At 38.2% G+C, this 24223-nt stretch overlaps 2 protein-coding genes and 1 non-coding gene across 16 annotated transcripts in view; 2 read left to right on the forward strand and 1 right to left on the reverse strand.

The window, feature by feature from the left end:
• Positions 1–3942: 3942 nt before the first annotated feature.
• On the forward strand, positions 3943–24212 carry Tipin (TIMELESS interacting protein). Of its 6 annotated transcripts, none has more exons than XM_078049427.1 (9): positions 3943–4584; positions 5291–5354; positions 6245–6382; positions 6502–6580; positions 6782–6857; positions 10658–10780; positions 11014–11077; positions 15916–16122; positions 18791–19856. In XM_078049427.1, the coding sequence occupies exons 3-9, from the start codon at positions 6253–6255 to the stop codon at positions 18967–18969; spliced, it is 858 nt and encodes a 285-aa protein (XP_077905553.1). In that variant the 5' UTR covers positions 3943–4584; positions 5291–5354; positions 6245–6252; the 3' UTR covers positions 18970–19856. The 6 variants fall into 6 exon arrangements, with proteins under 6 accessions (XP_077905553.1, XP_077905555.1, XP_077905552.1 ...); XM_078049429.1 differs by lacking the exon at positions 5291–5354 and adding an exon at positions 5930–5984; XM_078049425.1 differs by lacking the exons at positions 3943–4584; positions 5291–5354 and adding exons at positions 4737–4897; positions 22822–24212 and having other exon boundaries at positions 18791–18980.
• Positions 12081–12216, forward strand: LOC120887070 (small Cajal body-specific RNA 14). Its single transcript, XR_005730238.1, has one exon.
• Positions 21357–24223, reverse strand: part of Dis3l (DIS3 like exosome 3'-5' exoribonuclease) — a 38262-nt gene continuing 35395 nt past the window's right edge. For 8 of the 9 annotated variants that reach the window (XM_078049420.1, XM_078049421.1, XM_078049423.1 and 5 more), the window contains 3 exons: positions 22516–22661; positions 21772–21946; positions 21357–21683 (listed from right to left, as the gene is read on the reverse strand). In XM_078049420.1, the coding sequence (XP_077905546.1) occupies positions 21375–21683; positions 21772–21946; positions 22516–22661 (630 nt within the window). In that variant the 3' untranslated portion in view covers positions 21357–21374. Of the gene's footprint in view, positions 21684–21771; positions 21947–22515; positions 22662–24223 lie in introns of those variants that run through there. The other variant, XM_078049424.1, reaches the window with a different exon arrangement.

Below are 24223 nucleotides of genomic sequence, written 5' to 3' on the forward strand. Positions count from 1 at the left end.
CAACCAGGTCTGGTTTTGCCATCACAGTGTAACAAAAAACTCAGTCCCTGTCCCCAGTGCGATCAATGCCAATTTAATAATGAGGACACCGTTTTGAGAAAAAAAGGAAAAAAGTTTATTGCTTTGTTAGCAAAGGAGAAACACAGAGGACTCCAGTCCCAAAGGTTGTGACTTTCTTAATCAGGAAGTACTGGAGGGTTTTAAAGGAACTTTTCAAGGATTACATTCCAGGTGTGCTATGGTAGGGAATCCTGGGGGGGGGGGGGTGGTGTCCCAGGGTACCCTAAAGGCGTGTTAGGATTCACTTGTTAATTTGGGAGATATTCACTTTCCAGATCCTCTGTAGGCATCTCCTTCTTGTAGTGGGTGTGTACAAGGGCAATTAACTTGGGGAAAATAACACTTTCTCCCTAATCTTGTTAGGGTTGGGGGAAGAGCAGAGAGAAAAAAAAAAAAAAACTTTTTAAAAAAACTTGGGTCAGGTTGTGGCTCAGTGGTAGAGCGCTTGCCTAGCTTGCATGAGGCACTGAATTGGATCCGCTGCACCACATTAAAAAACAAAACAAAACAAAACAAATGAAGGCATTGTGTCCATCTACAACTAAAAAAATATTAAAAATAAATAAGCCTTAGAGCAATAAGGGGTACATTCAGAAGGTGAAAGGGAGCTTTTAGAGCCAGTGCCTTGATAAGTTGCTGAGGCTGGGTTTGTTACAACAGTACTAGGGATTGAACCCAGGATTTGTGGGCTAAACAAATGCTCTACCACTGAGCTATATCCCCAGTCTGAGACTTTCCCCCTTAGTGATTGAACCCAGGGGCATTTTTTAAAAAAATATTTTTTTAGATGTTGATGGACCTTTATTTTATTCATTTATTTATATGTAGTGCTGATAGTCAAACCCAGGTCCTCACACATGCTAGACAAGTGCTCTACCAGCAGCTTGTGGCTACAACTCCAGCCCAAGGGGGGCACTTTTACTACTGAGCTGCATCCCCAGTTATCTAAATTTTATTTTGAAACAGCATCTTGCTAAATTGCCTAAGCTGTCCTCAAACTTGTGATCTTCCTGCCTCAGCTTCCCAAGTAGCTGAGATTACAGGTGTGTGCCACTGTGCTTAGCAAGATTTTTTTTTTTTTTAATGAGGGATGTAATTCATGGGCTTTTGGTTTTAAAAGATTTACCTCACTTCTTTTCTTCCAAACCACATCTTGAAAGCCTATCTAGATCTGTGGTAGACTTGGTTCCCAGTTTGCCAGAAAAACTTGCACATTCAGTACTCAATGTTTGATCCTTTGATAGTTTTCATTTTTCTTTTTTTTTTTTTTTTTCTTTTTCTTTTTTTTTTTAAAGAGAGAGTGAGAGAGAGGGACAGAGAGAGAGAGAATTTTAACATTTATTTATTTTTTCTTAGTTCTCGGCGGACACAACATCTTTGTTGGTATATGGTGCTGCTGAGGATCGAACCCGGGCCGCACGCATGCTAGGCGAGCGCGCTACCACTTGAGCCACCTCCCCAGCCCCTCATTTTTCTTTTTTAACCCTATTCAGTTTTGTTTTTGATCCCAGGGATTGAATGCAGGGGTGCTTAACCACTGAGCAACAGCCCCAACCCTTTTTATCTAAAAAAATATATATATTAATTTTTATTTTTTTATTTGGTACTAGGAATTTAATCCAGGGTATATAACACTGAGTCTCATCTCCAGTTCTTTTTATTTTGAGACAGGGTTTCAATAAGTTGCTTAGGGCTTCACTAACTTGCTGAGTCTGGCCTTGAACTTGCCATCCTCCTGCTCAACCTCCCCAGTTGCTGGGATTATAGGTGTGCACCACTGTATTAGGCCCCTATTCACTTTTTAAACATTAAATTGTTTTAAAAGACTTTTTATTTTTATTTATTTATTGCTAAGGATCGAACCCAGGGCCTCACACATGCTAGGCAAGTGCTACCTCTACCACTGAGCCACAACTCCAGCCCCTTAAAAGATTTTTAATGACTTGTACTATAGGAATATTTTTGGTGAAACTTCTAAAGAAAAGATAGTTCTGTTTTTTTGTTGTTTGCAGTGCTGGGGTCTGAACCCAGGGTCTCAAATGGGCCTGGGTCAGCACCCTACTACAAAGCCACATCCCCAGCCCCTAGTCTTCATATAAGGAAAAAAAGACAATCTGGATTTGGCAATACCAATTATTTACAGGTGTGATCATTTATTCACACGGGTCTACAATTACTTAACAAAATCTTGACATTTCCTAAGAGTAAAGCATTCTAAAAATGGTGTGGCTATGGGCTGGGGATGTGGTTCAAGCAGTAGCACGCTTGCCTGGCATGCGTGGCGGCCCAGGTTCTATCCTCACCACCACATACAAACAAAGATGTTGTGTCTGCCGAAAATAAATATAGAAAAAAAATTCTTTCTCTCTCCAAAAAAAAAACAAAAAAAAAATTGTGGCTAATGATAGATACTGTTAATTAATGCCTCACAACTGGAAGTAGGTACTATTTATTAATACTGTAATGAGGAAACTGAAGCACAAAGGTCACCACCAACCAGAAAATGACAGAACTGAGTTCATACTCTGAGTATACTTTCAGTTCTTGTTTTGTTTTGGGGGGAGTGTATAACTTTTTAACTTCTCATAGTGCTTTCACATTTACTTGATTAAACAAAAAGTGTAAAATACTGATTGTTATCTGGATAATAAAGAGTGTACTTCTTGTCAGGCATGGTGGCACACTCCTGTAATCCCAGGGGCTAGGAGAGGCTGAGGCAGGATTAGGAGGATTAGGATTTCAAAGCCAGCCTCAGCAATGGGCAAGGGGTTTAGCAACTGAGTGAGACCCTGTCTCAAAATAAAATACAAAATAGGACTGGGAATGTGGCTCAGTGATTGTGTGCCTGAGTTCAATTCCTGGTACAAAAAAAAAAAAAACAAAAAACAGGTGCTAAGCAACTCAGTGAGACCCTGTATTCTCTAAATAAAATACAAAATAGGAGCTGGTGATATAGCTCACTTGGTAGAGGGCTTACCTGGCATGCACAAAGCCCTGGGTTCAATCTCCAGCACCACAAAAATAAATAAAATACAAAATTGGGCTGGAAATGGGGGTCAGTGGTCAAATACCCTGGAGTTCAATCCCTGGTAACCCCCACCTCCAAAACAAGAAAGTTTTGGGCTGGGGATATAGCTCAGTTGGTAGAGTGCTTGCCTTGCACGCACAAGGCAGTGGTTTCAATCCCCCCCCCCCCCCCCCCCCCGAAAAAAAAATACAAAATAGGGTTGGGGACCCAGCTCAGTAGTCCCCAGCATCAACAGCAAAAATTGCTGCCTCAGCCATTTGTACTGAAGTTGAGACATTTGTTTCAAACTGATGCTAATTTTGTTAATTTATATTAATTTGCATATATTTTTATGGAAAAATTAAGCAAAAATGTGCATATACATTTTCATACACAATTTCAGGCACAAAGAACTGGCAATTTTGTCATATTCTCTTCACATATTTGATCCATTCTTTAAATTTTTAATTTCAACATACAAAAAATTAGAGATGGTGTAGCTCAAAAAACGGGGGCATGCCAGTACCAAAAAAAAAAAAAAAAAGTACCTAGAATGTTCTTGCTAACACTTTTATCTTTTAGGTTTGCCAAATCGGGATGGTTAGATAATTTGCTGCAGATATCATTTTTGTTTTTCTTTTCTTTCTTCCTTTTTTGGGAGAAATAACCTGAGGCGCTTTACGCTATACCCCCAGCCCATTTTTAAGACAGGGTTTCGCTAAATTACTGAGGTGATGGAGATCCTCCTGCGACAACGTGGCGAGTCGCTGGCATTACAGGCGTGTCCCGAAGCGCCTGGCTATTTAAAAAAAAGTGCGACTCGTGACAATGACAAGGTCCATGCCAGCCTGGGAAACTTAGGCCACTTCAAAGTAAAGAAAAAAGGCTGGGGATGTGGCTCAAGCAGTAGCGCGCTCGCCTGGCATGCGTGCGGCCCGGGTTCGATCCTCAGCACCACATACAAAGATGTTGTGTCCACAGAGAACTAAAAAATAAATATTAAAAAAATTCTCTCTCTCTCTTTAAGAAAAAAAAAAAAAAAAAAGGGCTGGGGAAGCAGCCCAGTGGAGCCCCCTGGGCTCAATCCCCGGCACCCAGGAAAAGCCGCACTCACCTCCAGGCATTCCGCCATCAACTCTGAAAAAAAGGCAGTTTCGCAATCAATACTGCTTCCCTCTACCCGTTTTTAACTTCCTCCACAACTCAGTTTTCAACACTTCCAAAGTATAAAGTGTCCAGGAAGTAACAACTATCAACTTTAAGCAAAGGAGGAGAGAAAGAACTCAAGATTCGGAAAGGTGGGGAACCGCGAGGCCGCGGGGCGGGGCTGGGCTTCATAAAGGCCCCGCCCAGGCCCTGCGTGTATTTGGCGCCAAACTCCGAGACCTCTTACACCGCCGGTGTGTCGGCGTCTCGCGAGAAGTTCGGTTCACCCGCTGCGTCCAGCGGGGCGCCCACCGCGCCGAGGCTGCAGGCGGCGTGAGCTGAAAGCGGGTGCCACGAAAGTGAAGTTCTTGGTAAGGAGGCTTCTTCTTTCGGAGCTTGACTGGAGCTGGGGAGTCTCAGGGAGCGGGTGAGGAGCTGGAGAACAGGATTTCGGCCAAGCGCCCCTGGAGCGGGGGGGGGGGGGGGAGGGCGGGACCGGCCTGGACCGTAGGGGGCGGGCACGTTTACCTGCGTTGCCGTTCAGGGCTGCCTGCCGCTAAGCCGAGCCTTCTGGCTGGAGCGAGCGCGTTTCCGGGTCCCTCTGCTTCTGTAGAAGGCCCTATAAACACGGAGGGCGCCTTGTGGATGTGCAGCGAATGAACCCGGTTGAACCGGGGGAGCGAGGTGAGAGTTGGAGAGGAGGCTGGGAGGGGTGATGTTTTCAGCCGTGGAACCCAGGGGAATTAAAGTCAGACAGAGGGCTTCTGTTCCGAGGACTTGGGGACATGGGAAACGAAAGGGTCTGGGAACGAATTGGTTTGGATATTACGTGTGTTAATCTTCAGTCCTCTGAAAGTTTGGGGATCAGAGGAGGAAGTTAAGAGTTTGATCAGTGTCTTAAAAAGAGGCAGTTATGCCACCATTGTCAAGGCGTGAAAGAAGTGTAGGAAATGTGATCTGCAGCTAAGGAGCATCAGTTTACTGACACTCCTCGCCCTATGCCCCATGCTCCGTGCCCCATGCCCGAACACTTCTTTGATGAACTTAATATAGTTTGTGCCTTGTCACCAAACTCAGAGCTCCCTGTCAACCTCGAATTTCTGAGCCCCACTTCTTTCCAAAGGACTTAATTGAAATAGAGGTAAATATACTTGTTTTATTTATTTTTAAAGACTGAGTCTGTGTGTTCCCCAGGGTGACCTGGAATGCTTGGGCTCAGGGATCTTCCTGTTTTAGCTTGCTGGGACTATAGGTGCATGTCACTTTGCCTGGTTTGTAATTCTTTTCGCTACTTCCTTCACTAACAAATATATATTGAGCACCTGTTGTGTACCAGCAGTAGGGATGCAGTGGGGGAACACAAAGAGCCCTACCTGGTCTAGTATGGTAAACAAACATTAAATAAGCACACAAAACCTAATGTTGAAATAATAATTACTGTGAGACTTGGTATTATCAGTGCTTATTAAAAGAGGATTTAAATTGAGGAAATTGGGATAGATTTTCTGAGGAGGTGGTAATGGAAATCTGAAAAAGATTAGGAGTCAGGGAAGAGCATTTAAGATAGGAAATAGCAATTGCAAAGATCCAAGGCCATGAGGGATATGGCTCTTTCAAGGAACTGAAAGAAGGGGCAAAGAGTTATGTAAAGTGGGGCCAAAGAGGTATAAAGAGGCCAGTTTACTCATGACCTTGGGGTTTTTATTCTTAAAACAGAAGCCATTGAAAAGAAGTCTCAGGTGCTTATTAACTCATCAAGTACAAGTCTCAGGTACTTATTAACTCATTAAGTAGTTGATGTAAAATGATTTTGTTCAAAATCATATTCAGTGGTAGAGTCTATAGTAGAACTCAGTGCCAGTTTCTAGCCTAGTCTTTTTTCTCATTGTTTTCTTTCTTTCTTTTTTTTTTTTAATGATGTGTGATCTAAAATGTGGCTTACCCATGAACTTGCTTCATCTGGAACTTAACTGTATAATAGGAATATTATTTTGGATAAATAAGAATAATTTTACTTTTTTTTTCCCCTAGGGAAAAAAATGTTAGAACCCCAAGAGAATGGCTTAGTTGACCTGCCAGATTATGAACATGTAGAAGATGAAACTTTTCCTCCTTTCCCACCTCCAGCATCTCCGCAGAGAGATGGTGAAGGACCTGAACCTGATGAAGGTCTGTATAGAGTTTCACAAAAGTATCCATGTTCACTTATCCATCCATCAGCTTATAAATAATAAATTTGTAAGTAAGGCTTAAATTATATAATGCTGCTTCTTGATATATTTCATCAGGGTCAGGGACCAGAGCACCTGTTCCTGTACCTGTAAAGAGAACAGTTAAAAGGAATATTCCCAAGTTGGATGCTCAGAGGTATGTGTTTTCTATACACGTTTATACTTTATAGCTATTGTTTTTTTCTAATGTTACAAGCTTTGGGTTGGGGTGAATTGAAAATCAGATTGTTCTATAAATATTTGTTTTCATTTAGGAGAAAATATTTTTTTTTCCTATGGTCTTGGTTTGGACTTCACTCTAGGAAACTTGAAATTCAAAATGTTTTTCTATTTACAGATTAATTTCAGAGAGAGGACTTCCTGCCTTAAGGCATGTGTTTGATAAGACAAAATTCAAAGGGAAAGGTCATGAGGTAAGAAAGGTCTTATTTTCCTTTTTGTCTTTTTTTTTTTTTTAATATCTTTTATAGTTGTAGAGGGACAGAATGCCCTTATTTTGCTTATTTTTATGTGGTGCTAGGGATCGAACCCAGTGCCCCACGCATGCCAGGCAAGCACTCTGCCACTGAGCTACAGCCCCAGCCCTAGTCTTGTTTTTTAAAATAGCAGTAAACTGTGGGCTCATTATCTTCTTGAGAATCTTTAAATATTTCCATTAATCATAATATCACCTGAAAAGCAGTTGTGATGTAGTGGAAAAGGTACTATTTAAAGAATTAGAAAATATGTCTGTGTAGTCTCATTTTTTGTCACATCATATGTAGATATACATACATATATATGTAAAGTCATAGCTTTAGGTAAAATCATTTCTGAGTCTCTAAGCCTGAGTTTAAAGTTATAAATTTAGAGGAAGCTAGGTGTAGTGGTGCACACCTGTAATCCAATGACTTGAGAGGTGAAAGCAAGAGGATCACAGGTGTGAGGCCAGCTTGGGCAACTGCGTGAGATCTATCTCAAATTAAAAAAAAAAAAAAAAAAGTGAGGTATAGCTTAATGGTAAAGTATCTCTGGGTTCAATCCCCATTAGCAAACAAATACACACACACAGATAGGAGGAATAGAATTTACTTTGCTCTTCAAAGAATGATTTTAAACTTCATGAGGGCAAAGACTCTGCCTGAATTGATCACTTATTATTTTTTTTTTTATAGAATTTTTAATACTCATTTTTAGTTTTCGGCAGACACAACATCTTTGTTTGTATGTGGTGCTGAGGATCGAACCCGGGCCGCACGCATGCCAGGCGAGCGCACTACCGCTTGAGCCACATCTCCAGCCCTGAATTGATTACTTATATGTCCCCAAGATATGAGACAGTGTCTGGTTAATAGATATCAGTAAAGTTTTTGAAAAAATGAAAACATTTAATAACAGATGTACACTGTATAACTGTATGTTTTAAAATTCTCTTATCTTTGAATAATAAGACTAGGTAGGTTTTTGGTAGATAATCTTTTTATAGGGCTTTGCAGTTTAAAGTATTTCAAATATGTTCTCTGTTAATTTTCAATCTATGAAGTGAGTGTTGGTCCCATTATCTAGTCACAGACTTAAGAGTTTTGAGTGGCCAATGGCCAATAATTAAAACTGAGCTTAGTTTAATTGCCCAACTAAAATAATATTGACAGTAATATTTAGGTGTATGGTATGCAGGATAATTTGTAAGGAGAAAGAAACTGGAGGTCGTCAACAACTCAGGCTGTTTTACTACCTACTACCTGAGGGATAAGGTAGTAATAGTAGTAGTACTAGTACTAGACGAGATAGGATAGTGGTAGATGAAATTTTCAGGTATTAGTGGTGAATTGGTACTTTGAATTTATGAAGTCTTGATCGTGTTTATAATAAGCCTTTATTAAAATAAGTAAGTTTATATGAATAATAGGCATTTTGTGTTCATTGGGCCAGAATGTGCTTTGAGTTTACTTTATTCTGTATTTTGCCCTTAGAAATTTTTACTATTTTCTTACAATTTTGAACACTCACTACTTTTTCTTCTTATATTAACTTGGAACTTAACTGTATTTAGTTTTTTGGTTTTTTTTTTTTTTTTTTTTTTTTAACTATCATGTTTTTGCAATGTTGGGGATTGAACCCAGGACTTTGAGAGCACTAAGCAAATGCTCTACCACTGAGCTATGCCCCCAGCACAGTTTTTCTTTTCTTGGTTCCTTTGTGTCTAATGTGACATTGTGAGGTGGTTAATCAGCTACTTCCAACTGGAAAATGATTTTAGGTAATTGAATCTTTAAAATAATTTATACCTTTATTATTAGAAGGGGAGAATGAAAAGAGATTGTGTTCTTAGTATTACATATTTAGGGCTGGGATGTGCTCAAGCGGTAGCGCACTCGCCTGGCATGCCTGTGGCCTGGGTTTGATCCTCAGCATCACATACAAAGCAAAGATGTTGTCTCCGCCGATAACTAAAAAAAAAAAAAATATTAAAATTCTCTCTCTCTCTCTCCCTCCCCCTCCCCCTCCCTCTCTCACTCTCTCTTTAAAAACAAAAAAAACAGGATGTGGCTCAAGCGGTAGCCTGGCATGCGTGCGGCCCGGGTTCGATCCTCAGCACCACATACCAACAAAGATGTTGTGTCTGCCGAGAACTAAAAAATAAATATTTAAAAAAAAAATTCTCTCTCTCTCTCTCTCTCTCTCTCTCTCTCTCTCTCTCTCTCTCTCTCTCTCCCTTCCTCCCTCTCTCTCTCTCTCTCTTTAAAAAAATAAAATAAAATAAAATAAAAACAAAAAAAGCATATTTAGTCAGTGATAGAGTTGGTAGTTTTGACATTTGCTTCTAGTCATGGTCAAATAAAAATAGCAACATTTCAGAATTTACATAGTGTCAGGTGCACTGTTTGCTTGTTTGATACCTGAGATTGAGCCTCAGTGTGCTTAATCACTGAGCCATATCAGGGTTTTTGTTTTATTTCTTTATTTTTTAATTTTTGGTACTAGGGATTGAACCCAAGGGTGCTTGACCACTGAGCCACATACCTAGCCCTTTTATATTTTATTTGAGACGGGATCTCTCTAAATTGCTAAGGCTTTGCTAAGTTGCTAAGACTGGCTTTGAATTTGTGATCCTCGTGCTTCAGCCTCCCTGAACCTCTGGGATTACAGGTATGCTTCACCATGCCTGTGGCACATTGTTTTTATTAATCCTTACAATAACCCTGTGAGGTATGTATATTAGTCTCACACATGAGGAAATAGGTACAGAGATGTAAATGGCTTTTAAGTGATAGAATTGGAATTTGACTTTATGTAGTCCTATTTTAAAATATTGTAAAGTGAAGAATGAATATTTTATAGCAAAACCAGGAATTTATAACTTTACTTTTCATGAGTCAAGTTTATTAAAATTTATTTTTAATTTACATTTTTAAAAAATCTTAATTGGAATTTCAAATATGGAGAGGTATTAATGGTTTGAGAATGTTTAAACTGTTCTTTCTAGTCTCTGTCCTTGGGTTTTTAAATATATTCCTTACAGTTCTGAATTTTCAATGATTTTTTCTAAGTATATGATTTTGGGATCTGTCAGTGTTTAGTTATTCCTGAAAGTTTTTTTTTAATTATTGTTCTTTTTAGATACACTTGATAGTAGAGTGTATTTTGACCTTTTATACATATATGGACTATAACTTATTCCAGTTAGGATTCCTGAGAGATATTTTGACATATTGTATTAAAGCTCATTTTGGGGTTTTACTTTACAATTCTGAAAAGACACATATTATTATCTTGGAAATTTTCTTACTGGTATTTTTTCATCTGGTTTTTAATTTTGTTTATTTATGTTTTGTGGGGCTAGGAATTGAGACCAGAGGTGTTCTACCACGGAACTACACCTTCTGCCCTTTTTATTTTTTGAGATAGGATCTCGCTAAGTTTCTGAGGTTGGCCCTGAAATTGTGATTCTCCTGTGTCAGCCTTGAAAGTATCTAGGATTGCAAACATGCAACATCATGCCCAACTTCAGCTCCTCTGATTTTTAAAAACATATATCCAGTGCTCTTTTAGAACTGTAATCCTCTAAGCCCTTAGTAAATATTTTTCTTTGTAAATTTCCTTCTAAAAGTTTCCTAACTATATATAAATATGACACCAATGACTTTGGCATTTCTTTTCAGTTCTGAAATCTGCTGACAAGGCCAATGTGAGAATGAGTCTTCTATTTAGCGTTTTTATTTTTATGTGCCAGGCTGAAGACTTGAAGACACTAATCAGAAACATGGAGCACTGGGCACATAGGCTATTCCCCAAACTGCAATTTGAGGATTTTATTGACAGAGTTGAATATCTGGGAAATAAAAAGGAAGTGCAGGTAAGTATTGTGATTATTATGAATGTTGTTCATAGTGCTAAATAGAACAAAGGTAAATGTAGCTGAGGTTAGATTGCTATTTTGGGGTTTTCATTTTGAAATTTGTTGTGGTAGAGGGAAAATTAATAATGTCTATTTGAAGGACAGTTCTTTAGAAACTAAGAATTGAATAAGTGATCATTTCTCTTCCTAACATTTAGATGAAAATGTAAAAATATCTTCTTTATTGTCAGACCTGTTTAAAACGAATTCGACTTGATCTCCCTATTTTACATGAAGATTTTGTTAGCAATGATGGTAAGTATATAGGTTTATCTGCTTTATAACAATTTTGCTTTTAGAAATGGATCCAATTGGGGTAGGTAACAGAGGACTGTATTCTCAATCTGTATTGTGTATATAATCAGTACAGTTGATAGGAACAAGTTAAAATGCATTAGGAAATCTAGAATGCATATGAAATTTTTTTTTTTTTTCTTTTTTAGGGGAGGGGTACTGGGGGTTGAACTCAGGGCCACTCAACTACTAAGCCACATCCCCAGCCCTGTTTTGTATTTTATTTAGAGACAGGTCTGAGTTGCTTAGCACATGCCATTGCTAAGGCTGGCTTTAAACCCATGATCCTCCTGCCTTAGCTTCCCAAGCCACTGGGATTCCAGGCATGTGCCACCACGCCTGGCTGAAATTTGTTTCTTTTTCTTTTTTAATATTTTTTAGTTGCTGACAGATCTTTTTTTTTTTTTTTTTTCCATAGATGGTGCTGAGAATCAAACCCAGTGCCTCACACATACCAGGCACGTGCGCTTCCACTCAGCCCCAGCTCCAGCCCCTGAAATTTGCTTCTTAAAGATATAGTTGCAGGGCTGCGATTGTGGCTCAGTGGCAGAATGCTTGCCTAGCATGTGTGAGGCACTGGGTTCAATTTTCAGCACCACATATAAATAAATTTTTAAAAAAATGTGAACTTGTGAGAATTTGTCAGACCATTAATCCTTTATAGTGTTTGTTAATAAAAATATGTATCAAGATAGAGTGGTCGGGCATGGTGACACATGCCTGTAATACCAACAGCTCAGGAGGCTGAGGCAGGAGGATCACAAGTTTAAAACCAGGCTCAGCAACTTAGTAAGGCCCTAAGCAACTTAGTGAGGCCCTGCCTCAAAATTTAAAAAAATTAAAAAGGACTGAGGATGTGGCTCAGTAATTAAGTGCCCTTGGATTAGGCAGAATACAGTGATGATGAAAGTTTGCATTTCACTTATAGTGCACATTCTGAATGTAGGATTTTAGTAAGACTCATGTGACTGTTCCTGATGTTGATTGCATTTGTTAGTTGTACAGTGCAACCATAGACAGTCACACACATTAACACAGATGGTTCCTGCCGACAGGATCTGTACAGTTATCAGATTTTCTGTGCGATGGCTCCATACATGTTTTGTAACTTTTAATAGATGTGAGAAATACAGGTTCCATATTGAATCCCCCAAAGTTAATTATAAGTTGCTTTTAAAAGTGAGATGGAGGGGCTGGGGATATAGCTCAGTGCTTGCCTCACATGCACAAGGCCATGGGTTCCATCCCGAGCACCACAAAAAAAAAAAAAGTGAGAAGGAGTTTGGTGTGATGGTGTACACCTGTAATCCCAGTGACTTGGAAACCTGAGCAGGAGGATTGCAAGTTCAAGGCTAGCCTGGTAAGCTTAGTGAGGCCCTAAGCAATTTAAACACTGCCTTAAAAAAAAAAAAAAAAAAAAAAAAGGTAGAGGGGAAGGCTGGGAATGTAACTTAGTGGTAAAGTATCCCTGGGTTCAATTCCCAGTACCCACCACCCTGTTAAAAAAAAGTGAAGGAATGTGATTTAAGTTATCTGGGGTTTTAATTTGGGGGGAGGGCAGGTAGTAGGGATTGAACTTAGGAGCACTCAACTTCTGAGCCACATCCCCAGCCCTGTTTTATATTTTATTTAGAGACAGGGTCTCACTGAGTTGCTCAGTGCCTTGCTTTTGCTGAGGCTGGCTTTGAACTCACAATCTTCCTGTCTCAGCCTCCTGAGCTGCTGGGATTACAGGCCTGCTAATTGTTTTTTTTTTTTTTTTTTTTTTTTTACCCCCTTTATATCCTAGTTAAAGCAATACATTGCCTCATCAGTGGTTACATTCATATTTTTCCCCCATACAACATTGTTTATATTAAAGAGATCATTTACTACTAAAGTAGTTTTTCTTTTGTGGCTCATGAAAAATACTTGTTTGGGTATTTCATTATTATTGATTTAGAATCTTCTAAGCTCTGTAAGGTAAAGCATATTAAAAACCTCACTGGTGGGGGCTGGGGTTGTGACTCACAGTAGAGTGCTCACCTAGCACGTGTGAGGCCCTGGGTTCCATCCTCAGCACCACATAAAAATATATAAACAAAAATAAAGGAATTGTGTCCAACTACAACTAAAACTAAATATTAAAAGAAAAAGAATACCTCACTCATAATTGGTTCTAGTGCCTGTTTCTTCTCCAGCAGTATTAGTATTCTATTAGTATTTTTTGACAAAGGAATGCATTTTAGTTTCTTTTTTCTTTTTTTTTTTTTAATTTTTTTTTTTAGGTGAAGGTGGAGACAAACAATGCCTTTATTATTTATTTATTTTTTTTTAAAAGAGAGAATTTTTTTAATATTTATTTCTCAGTTTTCAGCGAACACAACATCTTTGTTTGTATGTGGTGCTGAGGATCGAACCCGGGCCACATGCATGCCAGGCGAACGCACTACCACTTGAGCCACATCCCCAGCCCCGCATTTTAGTTTCTTTCTTTTTTTTTTTTTTTTTAAAGAGAGAGGAGAGAGGGAGAGAGAGAGAATTTTAATATTTATTTTTTAGTTCTCGGTGGACACAACATCTTTGTTGGTATGCGGTGCTGAGGATCGAACCCGGGCCGCACGCATGCCAGGCGAGCGTGCAACTGCTTGAGCCACATCCCCAGCCCAGCATTTTAGTTTCTTGACACATAAATATTTTACCATTCCAGGAAGGAAAAGTGGCTTTTTAACTACAAAGGAAGGAGTTTCCAAAGAGGCTTTTGTGTAAAGGGCTGGATTAAGTATATGTCACTAAGTAATTGTAGAGGTTTATTTTCATGTTTTGGGATATTTTCTACTATTTTACCGAATATCATAAGTCATAATATATATTATAGGACAGGGATGAGATATAAATTCATATTTCAAATGGGGATATAGTGATTTAAAATTTTCAAGTGGCTTTGTCAGATCTGTTGGAATTATATCTTATTAAAATATTTATTATTTGTAGTTGGACACAATAACTTTATTTTATTTATATGTGGTGCTGAGGATCTAACCCAGGGCCTTGCAAGTGTGAGGCGGATACTCTACCACTGAGCCATAACCCCAGTCCCTGGGATTATCGTTTTTTTAATCCCATAATGTAGATGACGCAGAGAGAAAGTGAAGTCTTATCTCTGCCATTTTGTTATTTTTTGCTTGTGTTTCTATTCTACCTGAAGGCATTTTGTTCTTTTTCAGATCTTTTTAAACTACCACTTGTGCATTTTGCTGGTGTTTGGTAAAAACACAATGTCAGTTTACTTGCCTGGGCAATCAAAAGCATCTCCATGTCATATTATGCTGAATTTTGAAAATGAACGAGGGCCTGTTTCTTGCATTTTTCAGTTCAGTTCATAGAACAGACTAATTCTGTCATATGAACAAGTGGTAGTTTAGCACTTAAAGTCCTTTCATTTTTGGCTTTTGATGCTGGGGATTGAACCCAGGTCCTTGTGGATGCTGGACAAGCACCCTACTCACTGAGCCACATCCTTAGCCTTGGCCCTCATTTTATTTTCAGTTTTTGAGATGGGGGTCTCATTATGTTGCCCAGGTTGGCCTCAAACTTGCAATCCTCTTGCCTCAGTCTTCTGAATAACTGGGATTAGAGGTGTAAGCCACTGTGTCCAGCTTCCCAGTCCTCATTTTAAATATGTTAATAAAATTTAATTTTTTTGGGGGGGCAGATACTAGGAATTGAACTTAGGGGTATTTAACCCCTGAGGCCACAACCCAGCCCTATTTTTTTATTTTATTTAGAGATAGGGTCTCACTAAGTTGCCTAGTGCTGTGCTTTTGCTGAGTGTGGCTTTGAACTCATGATCCTCCTGCCTCAGCTTCCCGAGCCACTGGGATTACAGGCATGTGCCACTGCGCCTGGCTTAATTTTTCTTAAATCCCCATCACTGCAAATAATAATTAACTCAAGACCTTGCTTATGGGGCTTGGGATGTGGCTCAAGTAGTAGCGTGCTCACCTGGCATGCCTGCGGCCCGGGTTCGATCCTCAGCACCACATACAAACAAAGATGTTGTGCCCGCTGATAACTAAAAAAAATAAATATTAAAATTCTCTCTACCTCTATCTACCTCTCTTTCTCTCTAAAAAAAAGATTAAAAAAAAAAAAGACCTTGCGTATGCTAGGCAAGTACTCTACCACTTAATAATATTTTCATTTGACTAAACATGCACCTTTAAGGTGTTTTATAAAAATTTCTTGGTCAGGTGTGGTGGCACATATCTGTAATTTAAGCAGTTTGGGAGGCTGAGGCAGGAGGTCACAAATTCAAAGTCAACTTCATCAATTTAGTGAGGCTCTAAGCAATTTTACAAGACCCTATCTCAAAATAAAAAGAGCTGGGGATGTTTCTCAGTGGCTAAGTGCCCCTGGGTTCAATTCCTAGTACTCCCCAATTAAAAAAAAAAAAAAAATTTTTTTCTTGTTTGAATCAAGCATGTATTTGCAATATTCTCATACCTCATGAATTGTTTCTTCAGATGCAGCCACTTGCCACCATTTTATTATGTTTTGTTTTCTTTTGTTCATACTGGGGGTTGAACCCAGGGGCTACATCCCTACCCAGCCCTTTTTTATCTTTTATTTTAGCATAGGGTCCAAACTGACCTCATACTTGGGATCCTTTTGTCTCAGCCTCCTGAGTTACTGGGATCACAGGCATGTATCACTGTGCCCTGACCTGTTGCCTCTTCAAGCCACTTTTCAGTTAAAATCTGGATAATCTCTTTTTTTCTAAGGCTTCAGTTGTACTAATTTTTTCTTTTCTACTGCAGATGAAGTGGGGGAAAGCAAAGGCCTTGATGTAACTGCTGCCGAGTTAGATCCCTTTTTGACAGACTCATCTGAAAGTGAGAAGTTTGCTTCTGTGTCAAGTAGAAACCTAACAGAAGAGCAACAACAAAGAATTGAGAGAAATAAACAACTGGCCTTGGAAAGAAGGCAGGCAAAGCTACTGAGTAATAGTCAGTCCCTAGGAAATGGTAAGTTTTATGAGCTGCCATTAATATATCATAGGCATGTTGAAAATTTTAACTTCTCTACTATCTACCTAAATAAACTACCTCTTGGAATGGAAATGTGTGATATTAAACTTGTGTGTGTGTGTGTGTGTGTGTGTGTGTGTGTGTGTGAGAAAGAGAGAGAGAGAGAGGGAGGAAGAGAGCTATTTGGAAATATTGAAAGAATGAGTTTAAGATGGTTTTCTGGATAGCTCGGTATCTCCTAGGATTCTGAATTGTTCAAAAATATATTCTTCCCTGACTTTTTAAATCATGGACCAGTTGAGAATTTTAGAGCCATTTGTTGTGATACAAACAGGTACTAAAATTCTTTTTTTTTTTTTAATATTTATTTTTTAGACACAATACCTTTATTGATTTTTATTGGTGCTAAGAATCGAACCCAGGGGCTAGGGATATGGCTCAAGCGGTAGCGCGCTTGCCTGGCATGCATGCGGCCCGGGTTCGAATCTTAGCACCGCATACCAACAAAGATGTTGTGTCTGCTGAGAACTAAAAAATAAATATTAAAAATTCTCTCTCTCTCTCCTCTCTCACTCTCTCTTAAAAAAAAAAAAAAAAGAATCAAACCCAGAGCCTCGCACATGCTAGGTGGGCGCTCTACCTCTGAGCCACAACCACTAAATTCTTTTTATTGTATTATGTTCTGTTATGAGGTGTACTTTTGGTGGCTGTTCATTTGCTTATCCCTTCCCAATTTAAGATTTGCTCTTTATTTATTTGGAGCCAGGGATTGAACCCACAGCTTTGTGTATGATAATGTACCTGCTCTACAGTTGAGTTATATATCCTCAGCTCTAAATTTGCTGTTTTTAAAAATGATTATGGGGTTAGATGCTATATAAATAAGCATTAAAACTATTTTTTAAAAAGAATCAAAAGTTTTCTCAATTTCTAGATTTTTCCTTCAAAGTGGGAAAAATAATTATATGGTAAGTAAAGACCATATTGTAAAACAAGTTTCACTTAATATTACAACATTCTTAAATATTGTGACTACCAATCATGATATTTTTTTCAGCTAAAATGAACTTAGTTTTTATCTTTACCAATGTTTTATTAGTACCATGTGAAAAATTACATGAATATTGGGCTGGGACTATAGCTCAGTGGCAGAGCACTTACCTAGCATGTGTGAGGCACTGGGTCCAATGCTTAGCAATACAACAAAGGTATTCTGTTCATCTACAACTACAAAAATAAATTACATGAAGATAAAATTAACAGTAGTAGCTTTCTTGCCCTCTCAATATATACCTGGTAATAGGTATTTAAGTCTGACCTCTTTATAAGATATAACTTAAAATTTGCCCAAATAAAAGTAATTTTCCTAAATTTTCTTTACTTTAGATCACTTTGACAAAATTATTATGCATTTGGTTTTTTGAACTTCTTTCAAGTAGTTCTGATTTTGAATGAGAAGTTACACTTGTGAGTCAGCAGTTTGAATTTAAGACAGGTGCAGTGGTGCATGCCTAAAATCCCAGCAGCTTGGGAGACTGAAGCAGGAAGATCACAAGTTCAAGGGCAGCCTCTGCTATTTAGTGAGGCCCTAAACAACTTAGCAAGACTCTGTCTCAAACTAAAAAAAATAAAAAGGGCTGAAGCTATAACCCAGTGGTAAAGTATCCTAATACCAAAAATTTTTTTAAAAGTTGGAGTTTAGTATCATTCAAGACCCTTTGCACCAGGTGTGGTGGCCCATGCCATAATCCCAGCTACTTGAGAAACTGAGGTAGGAGGATCACAGGCTTGAGGCCAGTCCCAGCAGTTTAGCAAGACTCTTTTTTTAAAAATATATATATTTTTAGTTGTAGTTGGACACAATATCTTTATTTTATTTTTATGTGGTGCTGAGGATCAAACCCAGGGCCTTCCACATGCTAGGCGAGCGCTTTACCACTAAGCCATAACCCCAGCTCAAAACTGTTTATCAAATAAAATGGGCTTGGGATGTAATTCATTGTAAAGCATCCCAGGTTTGATCCCTAGAATAGAGCAGGGGTTTGCTAAGTGCATACATAGTACCACTGAGCTATTCACCTAGCCCCAAGACCCTTTGCATTTTAAGCGGACTTGTATACAAGTGTAAAAATCTCATATAGGATTAGGTGTAATCAAGCTGGGTATAATGGCTCCTGTAATCCCAGTAGCTCAGGAGGCTAAGCAACAGGATGGCAAGTTCAAAGCCAGCTTCAGCAACTCAGTGAGGCCCTAAGCAACCCAGTGAGATCCTGTCTTTATTTTAAAAAAAATTTTTTTTTTTTTTTTTAGAGAGAGAATTTCAATATCTATTTTTCAGTTTTTGGCGGACACAACATCTTTGTTGGTATGTGATGCTGAGGATCGAACCTGGGCCACACGCATGCCAGGCGAGCACGCTACCGCTTGAGCCACATCCCCAGTCCCAAAGATCCTGTCTTAAATAAAGTATAAAAAAGGGCTGGGGATGTGGCTCAGTGGTTGAGTCCCCCTGGGTTCAATCCATGGTTAACAACAAAAAAAGTAATCATAATTAAATGATCATAGGTTTTATTTCTACTAACCCAAGCTTTTGAAGATATTTATACCTTGGATATAAGATTGAATCGGGTCCTTATGAATAATGATAATATAATTTTTCCTTTAGAAATGTTAATGAATACACCCAAGGCACAGACAGTTGAAGAGATTTGTATTGATGAAGATCAAAATGAGGAGTCAAATGGATTAAACAAAGACATTTTAGTCAGTTCACATAATGATGCTTCTGTAAATGAAGAGGAGCAATTAAAATTAGAGGAAACACAACTGGACCAATCCTTTTAAAATGTGCAAAGGTAATTTTATGCTTCATCCAGAAGTGTTATCAAAGTTATTATTGTGTCTTTTGTCTGCTTTGTAAGAAAACCTTTATGTAGTAAAAATGTTTGTGGATTCTTGTTTAAACTCTGATATTTATTTATAATTGTCAGTAATATTAGTAAAGTCTTTTTATATATAGATATGACTTCATAAAGTGATTTGTTAAGCAGCTTCTAATACTAGTGTGCATTAAATGCCTTATTTCCGCTAAATTGCATGTTTTAAGATGTAAATATGTATTTAAATTTTTTTGGGGGGGGGGCTACTGGGAATTAAACCTAGGAGTGCTATACCATTGAGCCCTTTTTAAGACAGGTCTTGCTAAATTGCTGAGGTTGTCCTTCAACTTGTGATCCACCTACCTTTTTCCCGGATCACTGGGATTGCAATTATGTGTCACCAAGCCTGACTTGATGTCACTTTTAAAATTTTGTTTAGAGACAGGATCTTGCTAAGTTGCTTAGAGCTTCACTAAGCTGCTGAGGCTAGCTTTGAATTTACAATCCTCCTGCCTCAGCCTCCCGAGCCGCTAGGATTACAGGTGTGTGTCACTTTTTTCTTTTGGTACTTGGGGATTGAACTCAGGGGCACTCGATCACTGAGACACATCCCCAGCCCTGCTTTGTATTTTATTTAGAGCATTTTCTGCCACCTTCAGCCCACTAAATGTCTGTTTTTTTTTTTTTAAATATTGTGTTTTAGTTGGACACTATACCTTTATTTTATTTTTATGTGGTGCTGAGCATCAAACCCAGAGCCCCACATGTCCTAGGGGAGCACTTTACTGCTAAGCCACAACCCTAGTCCCCTAATGTCTGTTTTTTAAAAAGAAATAAAAATGTCTTTGGAAACTTTGTGTGTTTGATCACTGTTCTGCAATTATATTTTTAATAAAATGTTCACAGTGTTGCCTGTAGTTTGGGGAGTCACTTTAATAATTAAAAGGGCAAATGAAAGGTCAACGTATTATCTAACCATCATAGATTCTGGGGAAGTTCAAAGAATGCTCCTTGGTACCTTTTTGAATAGTTGGGAGGAAATTTGCCCAATATTATGAGTAACACAGACTGAGGGATGATTCATAGGTGAATTCAACAGATTGACCTTTCAGTTGGGTCCAAGTATTAGGAAGAACATTGTACAATGACACAGAGATAAAGATTTAGGAAATAAGGAAGATTTGGGACTGGTGACTATGAAGCTATAAATGTTGGGACCAGATGGAGAAAGGACCTGATTAGAGTTCTCCTTGCCTGCTTTATCAGTTTGATAGAGGTTAATTAGAGATGGGAAAGGATCATGTTGACAACAAGTTTAAAGAAGGTCTGGTTCTTGGTAGGAGATTGCTATGGAGAGGAGGGAAAGAACTAAGCCAGTTTTTAGGAAGTTATAAAGAAATGCTTTTACCTCTTAGGAAAAGAGTGGAATGATGGTGCTACATTTGCTTCCATCCATAAAGCCAGGAGAGATGGGCATCTTCACAGAGCTTTTCAGGCTTTCTGACTTCAGATAGGGAGAGGAAGTGACAAAGATGGTTTGATTGAAAATCCAGGAAGCACAAGAATAACGTATGGATTGTATGTTTGATACAAATTGCCATTAGTGATGGGCCAGGAGGCATGTGTATCAAGAGGATCATGGTTTATTGTTGCCAATAAGCAGTCAGCTAGATGATGGAGTTGCCATTGTTGCCTAGAGAAACTGCTTCCCAGGAGTCCCTATTCAGGCCTCTGTCCATAATCATGATCCTAGATGAGGAGGGGATTGGCGGGGGGGTTGTTTTTCCAGTGATGGATTTACTGGCATTTAATAAGTTTCCAACAAGTGGAATCCAACATACCTCATTATCAGAGGAATACACAACATAATGGGGGTGGTGTGGGAAAGGAGAGTTGCGGTAAGACTTTGCTGTGTATCCCAGTGCCCTCTCTATGCCCTGTCCCCATCTGGTGCTGGGACAACTGGGAAAGTTTGAAGTAGAGGAGTTTTAAAGTGGATAGATGGACAGGACTGGGTCTTTCCTGAAAGTGATTGAAAAGTTATTTGATAGATGTTAGAAAGGACTATGTCACTGGCACTTTTGTCCCAATGAGGCAATTATTTTTTTCAATAAGACCTTTTTTTTGGGTAAGAATTGATTTGAGATAAGATGAAAACTAGGCTAGCAACCTGCTTTGCACCGTCATCCTAGCTGAAAAATCAGTTTAGTAATCTAGTTTTACTTTTTAACAACTTCAGTGAATTATGAAAGAACATTTTATACATATATGAAATACCTCTCCAATCTTGAGCAACTGTAGTCCTGAGTAACACCAAATTAGAAGTTTGAAAGAATGTTAAAACACATAAGATAAAGTTCAAAGAATATTTTATGTTCTGTAATTGCTTGAAACATCTAGGAGAGCTAGGTCCCTTATCTCCTCTAGAAGTGTGTATAGACTTTGCCCCTTTGTTTGGCAGTATTCTTGATATTCTTCCTGAATGATGTTTACTTTGACTTCTTGGGCAAGCTGAGCTTCTTCCATAGATCTGGTCACTTCTTTCACTAATTCACTCTTCAGCAAGAGAGAACTCTGATGAAAAAGTTCTGTGTTTGGTATCATGTATGGTTTGTTGCTTATTATTTCAAGCCTGATTGTATCAGAATGGCAACGCAAGGCTTGTACAGATATTCTTACCTATCATGGAGGAAAAAAATACATATTACTAAATCAAATTCTTTGTTATTTACAATGAAAATAATACTTAATGTAAATATAGACTTACTGTCACATGGTCAAACAAATGGAATGTAACAGATTGCCCTGCTGTTGTGGTAGAGATTATTTTGTTTTGAAATCGTTGAAGAGATCCTGGTTTCCATTCAGAACGGCTATCTGGACCACATGAGATCACTAAACCATCTTTATTTTTTAGATAAGCAGCACCTTTAATCCCAAACCTGAATCAGGGCCAGAATAAAAATTCAGAGATAATGTACTTAGTATATAGATATTGTATGTTTATCTAGGATGCTAGTTTTTCTTTTAGATTAAAAACACCACTTTTCCCATGGTTTATTTATTTTTCTATAGTAAATGAGAACACAAAATATTTAGCTACGTAAGATCCTAAAATAGATATAGATGGACATACATATGTACTCGAGAGTATCCTAGGGACCAACCCCTCGGGAAAGGGTCAATGGGTGAGAGAATGCCCCAAAGAGGTAGGTGGATGCTGGCCCGGCCCAAGCCCTTCTATCCGAGGAAGGAGGCCCAGGGTCCCAGGTGACACTAAAATGGCCAGTTGCCCCCATTTTGTATCTATGGTAACTATAAATACTTGCTTAATATTATTTTTTGCAGTCTGTGGGATCAAACCTAGGGCATCGTGCATGCTACGTAAGCACTCTACCACTGAGCTATGTCCCTAGCCCTAAATAAATATTTTAGTAAATTTACTGTTTTGGTTCTACATTTTTAGTTTAATTCTGATTTCTTATTACCTATTGCATTGGATGCAACATACCTCGGTATAAATACAAGCACACCATTTGTTCTAATTGAGTAAATAACTCCATCAGATATGCATCGCTCCTCAGTTTCAGGGTCCTTGTCTTTAAAGTACATGCACTGGAAGAGCTCAGTAGACTGCTTCTGAGAATGCTGTGCTGCCTGGAAGAAGCACAACCTCGAGCATTATAACAGACCTTCCTGACATTCCCAGAAGAAACCTGAAATTCACTTTTCTTTTTTGTTTTTTTTTAAGTATTTTCCTTTTTTTTCTTTTTTAGAGAGAGAGAGAGAGAGAGAATTTTCAATATTTATTTTTTAGTTATCTGCAGACAGAACATCTTTGTTTGTATGTGGTGCTGAGGATCGAACCCGGGTCGCACACATGCCAGGCGAGCGCGCTATCGCTGGAGCCACATCCCCAGCCCTGAAATTCACATTTCTACAGAAAATGTCTTTAAAAAGGTTAGAAGATGTCTAACTATTATTAATATAAAAACTGTTTTCTATTTTGAATCAAATCAATTTTTTGAGAACTTGGTATATCCAGTATTATCCCATCAAAAAAGTCACAGAAAATAGATAATTTTATAAAAATAAACTTTTTAGTTCATCGAAGTAGAGGCTGGCAAATCTGGGACATGTCCTTAGAGCACAGAAAAAGTATTATATATATATGTCCTGTCTTTTTCAAGGCTGGGCTGCCATTGTCTCTTTGGTGGAAATGTAAATTAGCCCTACTATTACTGAGCAATTTAGTAATATGCATCAACATTTTATTTCTGTATACCTTTTGACTCAGTAATTCCCTTTCTAGGATTTACCTAGGCAATAATCTGAAAAATCCGTAACAATGTATGTACTAGGATGGTTATAAACAAAACTTTCTGTAATGATGGAAATGTTCTGTATCTGTTACTAATAGGTGGCTGCTAACCACAAGTGAACTGAATTTTTAATTCTAAATAATTTAAATAATCATTGTGGCCAGTGGCTACAGTATTGTACAATAGAGAACACAAACATTGGATACAGAATATTGTCTTAAACATTTACTTTGTAATATTCTGCATCACCCAATGGTTTAGTTCTATACAATCTTATAACTACTAGTAATAATATGAAATAGAATGAAAAGTAGCTTCTAAAATAATGATATAATTATAGCAACATGATATGCTATCAATTATAGGTTATATAAATGAAAAAATTTAAAACAGCAGATATTGTATATTTTATAAATGAAAATGTTAGCGCTGTCTAGAGTTGAGTGGCAAGGGGTTAGGTGAATTTTTTGTCTTCCTATCTTTATGTATTGTTTGAATCTTTATATTCCTGCCTTTTGGGAAGAACATCTAAACTATCATCAAATTTGGAAATTCAAGACAACCATGCTGATGTGTTCCTGTAGTCCCAGCTTCTAGGAAGGCTGAGGCCAGAGGATCATTTGAGCCAAAGTTTGAGACTAACTTGGGCAACATAGTGAGACTTTGTCATTAAAAAACCACATGTTATCTAAGAATACTTGCAAATATATTAAGAGTATTGTTAGAATAATTCTAGAATTTGTTAATGTGTATGGTATTCCATTCTATAATAAAGCTCAGTAGTAGCGCGCTTGCCTAGAATGCGTGAGGCACTGGGTTTGATCCCCGGTACCACATATAAATAAATTTTAAAAAATAAATAAATAAAGAGATGATGGTAAAAGAATTGTAAAATGT

Source organism: Ictidomys tridecemlineatus, chromosome 5, assembly GCF_052094955.1.
Source record: "Ictidomys tridecemlineatus isolate mIctTri1 chromosome 5, mIctTri1.hap1, whole genome shotgun sequence".
Lineage (NCBI taxonomy): Eukaryota > Metazoa > Chordata > Mammalia > Rodentia > Sciuridae > Ictidomys > Ictidomys tridecemlineatus.